At 42.5% G+C, this 10,523-nt stretch overlaps 1 protein-coding gene across 1 annotated transcript; it reads left to right on the forward strand.

Annotated features, from left to right (window-relative positions):
* Positions 1-2,151: 2,151 nt before the first annotated feature.
* On the forward strand, positions 2,152-4,598 carry LOC128774939 (60S ribosomal protein L29-like). The gene has a single exon (XM_053894973.1). The coding sequence runs from the start codon at positions 2,853-2,855 to the stop codon at positions 3,324-3,326; it is 474 nt and encodes a 157-aa protein (XP_053750948.1). The 5' UTR covers positions 2,152-2,852; the 3' UTR covers positions 3,327-4,598.
* Positions 4,599-10,523: the final 5,925 nt, after the last annotated feature.

A 10,523-nucleotide genomic window follows, 5' to 3' on the forward strand; every position in this document is an offset into this window, starting at 1 on the left:
AGAATTTCTTGGTAGTGTTTACGATACCCTAAGAATCATGTCTACATTTCTGTTTTCTTACTTCAATTTCAACCTTAGTCCAGTGACCACGCTTTACTATGTCCTGTACAGTCATCCTCTTTTATACAAAAGAACTGAATGGTTTTTACTTGACTTCAAAGGCAAGGAGAGGTTTTGGAGGGAGAACATATGGTAGCCCTGAGGCCAAGGGGGAATCTTCAGCATGAGCTCAAGGAGGTCTCAAACAGACACTCCAACAGCCCATGTGATGGAGTTTCATGCAGCTCCACCTGATGATCGGTCAGCTGCTTCTTTCCCAAGACTAGGATTTCCTGAGTCCAGGTATGAGGACTCAGAGGGCCAGGGAAGGATTTACTCACCGTCAGAACAATGTCCCACTGTCTTTTCCAACTTGCGCTCCTCATCTGAACCATGGGAAATGCAGAAAATTATTTAAGTGACTATTTTCTTAATTCTCCTCTCCCCCCAATGGTACATAACTCATATACATTCCAGACACATAAGAGAGGTTAGCACGTTACATACAAAGGCAATCTTTTGCCATTAAGGCTCAGTTTTCTCAAGGAATCCTGTTGAAAAAGAATGGAAAATGTCCAGGATACAACCCTATTCACTGGCACTCCTAAACTCCTTCCAAGTGAGTCATAAGACACCCAGACATCGAGGGGGAAATTACAACAGTCATATATTGTCAAACAACTTCTCACTGAAACCAGAATCCAACAGGGTAATTGGCCCTTAAAAATATAACAAAGTAAGGGGCACCTGGGTGGTTCAGTTGATTAAACGTCCGACTTCAGCTCAGGTCATGATCTCACAGCTCATGAGTTCGAGCCCCGCATTGGGCTCTGTGCTGACAGCTCAGAACCTGGAGCCTGCTTGGGATTCTGTGTCTCCCTCTCTCTGCCCCTCTACCACTTGAGCTCTGTCTGTCTGTGTCTCTCTTTCTCAAAAATAAACATTAAAAATATATATAACAAAGTAATGGGTATTGAGTTCTATTTCATAAATGAACATAAATAAGATAGAAAAGAAACATGCTATGGCCTAAGTAACATGCCTAGTGTGCAGTGAGAGCCCCACCCCACAGCCTCCCTGAGGGAAGCAGAGGCACAAACGATTAATGGCTGGATCCCACAAGATGTGAGAAGTAGTATTTTCAGTATCATTGAGTTCTAAGTATTTTCAAAGTTTGCTTATTATTTCTTCTGCCGCCCATGAGTTATTAAATGTGTGTTTTTAAAATTCTTAAATGTTTGGGGGAGGTTGTCATTACCTGTTTGTTACTGAAACTTATTTAATGCCATCGTATGTCTATACTGTTAATTCTCTGCAAGATATTGTTGGAGGAGGTCAGCAAGAGGACGTGACTGCAGGTTGACCCATGAGCTGGACCCGGCAGTCGGAGGCTCCTCGCCTCCAATCCTGTCCTTGGAATATACACTCCGCTGGCCTTCCCCACTTCCAGAGCCTTCCCCAAGGACACGGCCTTGAGATAGGTGGTGATGAGAACACCCGCATGGTGTACATGACTGAGCCCAGGTAAAGCCTCCATATAAACTTCTAAGATCTAGCTGGTGGTGCAGGGATTAACTTGCTCCTCAGGACAAGCCTCATATGTAAGTTCCCTTGTTTATTAAACCTGCCACCCACCGACCTGGAGTGGCCTGCCTCTTTCTCTGGTTTCCCCTTTCTTTCTGCTTACAAGGCCAGTTTCAGATTTCACCTGGGAAGCTCGGACGGGGTTGTGAACTGTTGAGCCTTGGGAGAGAGGCATTCTACAGAACAATCCTGAGTTGGCCATCAATTTCTGCGTGTGGGGCATGGCATCCCATGGATTAGAGGCTTGTGGACCACACGTGAGTATGGGGACACCTCGAAAACGCTGGTTGTCTTAATGCACTTGTTTGAGAAACTGCATGTAGCTCACTGGGGGCAAAGAGAATCCCTCGGGAGGTGAGCAGAGTGAAGAGCAGGATGTGGTGACTAACAGTGAAGCGGATGTACTGTCCCCTGCCTTCGAACCCCAAACACAAAGGAAAGCTAAAGCCCAGCAACAGCAACCCCAGCCCCCAGGGAGCCCCCAGTTCAGGAAACATTCATGAAGAGAGAAGATACTCCCCCTAAGCTTATTGGGATAGCTTCCAAGTTCCTGAAAAAGGCCCGGGAAAGTATCCAGGTGTGGCTAGCACAGCTATGAGATGAAGGGGCCATGGGATTTCTCTGACTGGGCAGGAGGCAGAGAAAATGAGCAACATCAACCACATTCGCTGCTCTCTGGCAGCACCTGCATGGTACTCAGGGGTTCAAGGTACTCACTCCCTTGTTGATTGGGTTATTCTAGCCTGCAGGGAAGCTCAGCCCAATGAGGAGGCCTCTTTGGGCACCAGGCACCCTGGAAATCTCTACAGGAAGTACAAGAAGTTCTTAGAACTTCCTCTTTCTCTTCCGGTCCCAGGTGCTTCAGGAGTTCCGGGCTTCAGTATAGAAATTGCCCAATGCAAGAACCACACCACACACAACCAGTCACAAAAATTGCACAGAAGTGAAGAAACCCCAGTCACAAAGATATGAATATCCCTGTCCCTTTATTTAATGTTTATTTATTTTTGAGAGAGAGTTGAGCCGGGGAGGGGCAGAGAGGGAGACACAGAATCCAAAGCTGGCTCCAGGCTCTGTGCTATCAGCACAGAGCCCAACGTGGGGCTCAAACTCACAGACCATGAGATCATGACCTGAGCCAAACTCAAACATTTAACCAACTGAGCCACCTAGGTGCCCCAAAGATATGAATCTCTTAAGGGAATGGACCCCAAGTTCCTGAGGAACATATGCTTTGCCAGAAAGCACAACAAGAAGGGCTAAAGGAGATGCAGGCCAGTAATGCCAAGGCCATGGCTGTATGTGCTGAGGCTATCAATGCCCTTGACAAGTCCGTGATCCCAAAGGTTGGCAGCCGCAAGCTCAATCAACTTGCTTACATCACTCACCCCATGCTCTGGAAATGTGCTCATGCCCGTGATGCCAAGGGTCTCAGGCTCTGCCAACCAAAGGCCAAGGCCAAGGTTCAAACCAAGGCCCAGGTTGTGGCTCTGGCCCCAGATGTGGCTGGAGGTGCCGGGTCCCTGATAAAGGCTCTAATATGGAGGCTTCTGTCTGCCAATGTGAGGACAGAAGGACTGGTGTTACCCTGGGCTTCTATCTGCAGGGGCTGGTATCTTTCTGTGCTAGTTGCACAAATAAACCTGAGGCAGGATCTGTTGAAAAAGAAAAAGAAAAGAAAATTCTTAGAGAATTGGAAATGAAACAGACCATCATCTATGCCCCTGTCTTTGAAGGCCCTAATCAGGCCCACATGCATTGCAGGAATGAAAACTAAGATTCTCTAGTCTGCTCCAGAACCCAGTATGGGATGCTGATGTCTGTGCTGAGCCCAGTCATGGGACAGACGTTTATGATGTTGGCTGATTCATTGCTGATCTGAAGGGGACTGACAAATGCCAGGAATGAGGATGGACTGTGGAAAAGACCCGAAACAGAGAGGGAGCTGGAAGAGCCAAAAGGCTGTAAAGGATCCTATGAAAGTAACTTGAATGAAATGTGGTTTGACCTCACTGCTGCGGGGATCCCATCTGAACAGATAGACCAACAACCCAATGCTGTGTTGGATGTCGTATGGGAAGCTTTAAAGCCTGAACAATTCAGACCTGCCCCATCTGCCTCTACCGTCCCTGATGCCCCATCTGCTCCAACAGAGGCCTTAGGAATACAGTCTTATTTACGGTGGGTGCCTCCCAATGCCCTGGGCATAGGATGCAAGCCAAGATTACCTCCAGGTGAGGGTCAGTAGAGGTGACCAGAAGCCTCGTATAGAGCTCACTATTCACTGGTCCTCCAGAAATAAACAAAGGGTAAACTCTGGTAGACCCTGGAGCTGAATGTACTCTAATACATGGTAACCATCAGAAGTTGCCTGGCCCCTCACACCATTGATAATTAAGGAGGGCAAATAGTTATGGTCAGAAAGGTCTTTTTGACACTGCAATTGGGTGTTCTCCACCCCTGCCCAAGAACATGAGATTTTTACCTCCCCAATACCAGAGAACATATTGGGCATTCATACCCTCCAAAGTCAATCTGCAAACCTGTATTGCTGAATTCCACCTGCAGTTACAGTAATCAAATAAGTGCTGACAGGAAATGCCAGCTGGGAACTGGTAAGCCTGCCACCCCCATAAGGGGTGGTAACAGTCAAACAATATAAGTTCCCTGGGGGCATAAGGAGATAAGAGAAACTTATCCAGGAACTGCTCAGAGTGGGTATCATACTTCCTGCCCATCATGCTTTCCATAGCCCAGTAAGATCTGTAAGTAACCTTCATGGCAGATGACAGTGGAATACTGAGAACTGAACAAGACAGTGCCCCCATCCATGCAGCTGTTCCCAACATCGCCACCATCTTAGATACCTTGGCCAGGGTCCTAGAGTGTATCATGCTATGCTGCACTTAGCAAATGTCTTTTTCAGAAACCCCCTGGCACCTGAGTCACAAGATTAATCTGCCTTCACATGGTGGAGGGGGCGGGGGGGGGGACAACAATGGAACTTTCAAGGGCTTCTCCAAGTAGCCCAAGATCTGTCGCTATTCTCCTTCCCCTCATCAGTACAATGGGCCCATGACATTGACGACATAATGTTAACATGCAAAGATATGCTTGTTGCAGGACACCTTGCAGGTGATACACTTACAAGGGAGAGAATAGACAGTGAACCTACAGAAAATTCAAGGCCCAGGCACTACCATAAAGTCTTGGGAGTCATTTGGTCAGGGAAGACACGTGTTGTCTCGGAAGCTGTGATCGCTAGGTTGTTAGCCCATCCAATCCCTTTAAGTGTGAAAGAAGTACAAGCCTTTGTAGGGATTTGGTGGTTTTAGAGAACGTTCATTCCCCACTTGACACAGTGCCTCTATTCCTTATCCTGCCTAGAAAAGAAAGGGAATCAAAGCAGCAAGCACCTTTGAGAAGACAAAAGTACTAGTGAAGCAGATGAAAGCTCTGGGCATCTCCAAAGCAGGGCCAGCATTTGAGTTAGATGTGTCTGTGACTCCAGAAGGGCTGGGTCAGGCACTGTGACAGAGACAACAGAAAGACAGAGTGCCGCTGGAATTTTGGTCCTAGCACTAGAAGGGGGTAGAACCCCGATATACTGCCATAGAGCCCTAGCAACTGACCCTTCCGTAGATACAGGAGATTGGGTGCACAGAAAGACTGGCTGCCATTGCACCCAGGCAGGATGATATGTTGCTACAGACTCTGGATTGCCCTTGAAACAAAGTGAGTTGGTTTAATGCAGCAACAGCATGCCCTGTGTGTTCTACACAGTGTCCAAGGCAACCACCAAAGGAGTCTGGGACCAGCCGCCGGAGTTCCTAACCGATGAGAGATTGATTATATTGGCACTTGCTCCTCTGATCATTCATGCCCACATTATGATCATTCCATGCAAGATAAATATTTTTGGTGCTGGCTGTGCCAGTGGGAGGGGCACTTAAAATTCCTCTACTAAAAATAGTCCCTTCCAGTTTTTAGCCCAAATTCCTCAGCACCATTGCCCTTCTTATACTCTTCTGAGTGGTCCCCCTTTCCACTCTCCTCCACAGTGTTTCCTGTGGTCTTGTTGATATCAAATATCATCCAAGCTACACCAATAACTGTTGTTCTAGGGAGTATGGAAGACCTTCAGTCTTTTTTCTAACTAATTTTTAATGACTTTTATAACTAATTCTAATTTTTAATTAACTTTTTCTATCAATAAGGTAGTAGCTACCTGATTGCATAAGTAGCTCATCTTTATTTGGGAAATTTTGAAATCATAGGTAAAGCACAAAGAAAAGAAAGAACACTCATGTTTCCATAGAAGTTTCTTTATATAGGAAAGCCACTCATAATGTTTTATGTATACTTTAATACCTTGTTTCTATGCATATATACCTAATTATTTTACGTAAGTGGATAATATGATTAATACTCTGAATTTATGTTAATATAATTTATCTGGCTCTCACAGATTCAGAGATATTCCACTCTCATAGCCACAGTGCACTATTTATTTATTTAAATGTTTATTTATTTATTTTGAGAGAGAGACAAAGAGAGCATGAGCTGGGAAGGTGCAGAGAGAGAGAGAGAGAGAGAGAGAGAATCCCAAGCAGGCTCCACACTGCCAGTGCAGAGCCTGATATGGGGCTCAAACTCACAAACCAACTGTGGGATCATGACCTGAGCTGAAGTCAAGAGTGGAGTGTTAACCAACTGAACCACCCAGGTGCCCCAATAGTGCACTGATTATTTAGCACGTATGCTCTCCCATGGTAATTTCTTTCCCCTGAAGCCTTAGCATGACTTCAGTTCATGGCACTGCCTGAATATGCGCTGTTTGTGCCTATTCCAGAATGCATTCTCACCACACACTTACCAGCCCAAGACCTGCCTCTGTGTCCAGATCTCATCTTTCAAATAACCAACAGTGAGAATTTGTGTATATATGAAACCAAATAGACTAAGTTTTTGAGCAATCAGAACAGGAAATTGAGCTCATGTTGCTCACACCCTTATGTGAACCAGACAGGTGCCCACTAGCTAACTCTTTTTGTTCTGATTTCAGGATCTCAGGAGACAAGTATTTAGCATGTCTATATGAAGGAAATGTACCACTCATGACAGGGTGAGTATTTCAGTTTGTGCAAATTTCATATTTCTTATTGTTAGTGAATGCATTGTAGCTTATAAATTTATCTCTTATTTTTTTATTAATTTTTAAATGTTTATTCATTTTTTCTTCTTTTGTTTTTTATTTTTTTATTATTTTTAATTTTTAATTTTTTAAAATTTACATCCAAATTAGTTAGCATATAGCACAACAATGATTTCAGGAGTAGATTCCTTAATGCCCCTTACCCATTAAGGTGCCCCTTACCCATCCCCCCTCCCACAACCCCTCCAGTAACCCTCTGTTTGTTCCCCATATTTATGAGTCTCTCTGTTTTGTCCCCCTCCCTGTTTTTATATTATTTTTGTTTCCCTTCCCTTATGTTCATCTCTTTTGTCTCTTAAAGTCCTCATATGAGTGAGTTCATATGATTTTTGTCTTTGATTGACAAATTTCACTTAACATAATACCCTCCAGTTCCATCCACGTAGTTGCAAATGGCAAGATTTCATTCTTTTTGATTGCCGAGTAATACTCCATCATGCATATATACCACATCTTCTTTATCTATTCATCCATCAAAGGACATTTGGGCTCTTTCCATACTTTGGCTATTGTTGATAGTGCTGCTATAAACATGGGGGTGCATGTGTCCCTTCAAAACAGCACGCCTGTTTCCCGTGGATAAATGCCTAGTAGTGCAATTCCTGGGTCGTGGGGTAGTTCTATTTTTAGTTTTTTAAGGAAACTCCATACTGTTTTCCAGAGTGGCTGCACCAGCTTGCATTGCCACCATCAATGCAAAAGAGATCCTCTTTCTCCACATCCTTGCCAACATCTGTTGTTGCCGGAGTTGTTAATGTTAGCCATTCTGACAGGGGTGAGGTGGTATCTCATTGTGGTTTTGATTTGTATTTTCCTGATGATGAATGATGTTGAGCATTTTTCATGTGTTGGTTGGCCATCTGGATGTCTTCCTTGGAGAATTGTCTATTTATGTTTTTGTTCATTTCTTCACTGGATTATTTGTTTTTTGGGTGTTGAGTTTGATAAGTTCTTTATAGATTTTGGAAACTAACCCTTTATCTGATATGTCATTTGAAAATATCTTCTCCCATTCTGTTGGTTGCCTTTTAGTTTTGCTGATTGTTTCCTTTGCTGTGCAGAAGCTTTTTATTTTGACAAGTTTCCAGTAGATTTTTGCTTTTGTATCCCTTGCCTCCGGAGACGTATTGAGTAAGAAGTTGCTGCGGCCAAGTTCAAAGAGGTTTTTGCCTGCTTTCTCCTTGAGGATTTTGATGGCTTCCTGTCTCACCTTTAGGTCTTTCATCCATTTTGAGTTTATTTTGTGTATGGTGTAAGAGAGTGGTCCAGGTTCATTCTTCTGCATGTTGCTGTCCAGTTTTCCCAGCACCACTTGCTGAAGAGACTGTCTTTATTCCATTGGATATTCTTTCCTGCTTTGTCAAAGATTAGTTGGCCATACATTTGTGGGTCCATTTCTGGGTTCTCTATTCTGTTCCATTGATCTGAGTGCCTGTTCTTGTGCCAGTACCATACTGTCTTGATGATTACAGCTTTGTAGTATAGCTTAAAGTCTGGGATTGTGATGCCTCCTGCTTTGGTTTTCTTTTTCAAGATTGCTTTGGCTATTCGGGGTCTTTTTTGGTTCTATACAAATTTTAGGATTATTTGTTCTAGCTCTGTGAAGAATTCTGGTGTTATTTTGATAAGGATTACATTTAATATGTAGATTGCTTTGGGTAGTATCGACATTTTAACAATATTTGTTCTTCCTATCCAGGAGCATGGGATCTTTTTCTATTTTTTTTTTTTTTTTGTGTCTTCTTCAATTTCTTTCATTAGCTTTCGATAGTTTTCAATGTATAGATTTTTCACCGCTTTGGTTAGATTTATTCCTAGGTATTTTATGGTTTTTGGTGCAACTGTAAATTGAATCGATTCCTTAATTTCTCTTTCTGTCGCTTCATTGTTGGTGCATAGGAATGCAACCAATCTCTGTGTGTTGATTTTATATCCTGCAACTTTGTTGAATTCATGAATCAATTCTAGCAGTTTTTTGATGGAATCTTTTGGGTTTTCCATATAGAGTATCATGTCATCTGCCCAGAGTGAAAGTTTGACCTCCTCCTGGCCAATTTGGATGCCTTTTATTTCTTTGTGTTGTCTGATTGCAGAGGCTAAGACTTCCAATACTGTGTTGAATAACAGTGATGAGAGTGGACATCCCTATCTTGTTCCTGACCTTAGGGGGAAAGCTCTCAGTTTTTCCCCATTGAGGATATTAGCATTGGGTCGTTCATATACGACTTTTATGATCTCGAGGTATGCTCCTTCTCTCCCTACTTTCTTGAGGGTTTGTATCAAGAAACGATGCTGTATTTTGTCTCAATCTGCATCTATTGAGAGGATCATGTGGTTCTTGTCCTTTCTTTACTGATGTGATGAATCACATTAATTGTTTTGCAGATATTGAACCAGCCCTGCATCCCAGGTATAAATTCCACTTGGTCATGGTGAATAACTTTTTTAATGTATTGTTGGATCCGGTTGGTGAATATCTTGTTGAGGATTTTTGCATCCATATTCATCAGGGAAATTGGTCTATAGTTCTCCTTTTTAGTGGGGTCTCTGGTTTTAGAATCAAGGTAATGTTGGCTTCATAGAAAGAGTTTGGAAGTTTTCCTTCCATTTCTAATTTTTGAAACACCTTCAAGAGAATAGGTGTTAACTCTTCCTTAAAGTAGAATTCCTTTGGTAGAATTTCCCTGGAAAGCCATCTAGCCCTGGACTCTGTTTTTTGGGAGATTTTTGATAACTAATTCAATTTCCTTACTAGTTATGGGTCTGTTCAAATTTTCTATTTCTTCCTGTTTCAGTTTTGGTAGTGTATATGTTTCTAGGAATTTGTCCATTTCTTCCAGATTGCCCATTTTATTAGCATATAATTGTTCATAATATTCTTATTATTGTTTTTATTTCTGCTGTGTTGGTTGTGATCTCTCCTCTTTCATTCTTGATTTTATTTATTTGGGTCCTTTCCTTTTTCTTTTTGATCAGACTGTCTAGTGCTTTATCAATTTTGTTAATTCTTTCAAAGAACCAGCTTCTGGTTTCATTGGTCTGTTCTACTGTTTTTTTGGTTTCAATAGCATTAATTTCTGCTCTAATCTTTATTATTTCCTGTCTTATGCTGGTTTGGGGTTTTATTTGCTGTTCTTTTTCCTCCAGCTCCTTAAGGCATAAGGTTAGGTTGTGTACCTGAGATCTTTCTTCCTTCTTTAGGAAGGCCTGGATTGCTATATACTTTCTTCTTATGACCACCTTTGCTGTGTCCCAGAGGTTTTGGGTTGTGGTGTTATCATTTTCATTGACTTCCATATACTTTTTAATTTACTCTTTAACTTCTTGGTTGGCCCATTCATTCTTTAGTAGGATGTTCTTCAGTCTCCAAGTATTTGTTACCTTTCCAAATTTTTTCTTGTGGTTGATTTCGAGTTTCATAGCCTTGTGGTCTGAAAATATGCATGGTATGATCTCGATGTTTTTGTACTTATTAGGGTTGATTTGTGTCCCAGTATATGTTCTATTCTGGAGAACCTTCCATGTGCACTGGAGAAGAAAGTGTATTCTGCTGCTTTAGGATGGAATGTTCTGAATATATCTGTTAAGTCCATCTGATCCAGTGTGTCATTCAAAGCCATTGTTTCCTTGTTGATTTTTTGATTAGATGACCTGTCCATTGCTGTGAGTGGGGTGTTGAAGTCTC

This window comes from Panthera pardus, unplaced genomic scaffold (genome assembly GCF_024362965.1).
Source record: "Panthera pardus isolate Hobbes unplaced genomic scaffold, ASM2436296v1 HiC_scaffold_6, whole genome shotgun sequence".
Lineage (NCBI taxonomy): Eukaryota > Metazoa > Chordata > Mammalia > Carnivora > Felidae > Panthera > Panthera pardus.

Excerpts from the sequence above, each read along its gene's own strand:
- LOC128774939 (XM_053894973.1), top strand. The coding sequence starts at position 2,853 with ATGCTTTGCCAGAAAGCACAACAAGAAGGGCTAAAGGAGATGCAGGCC.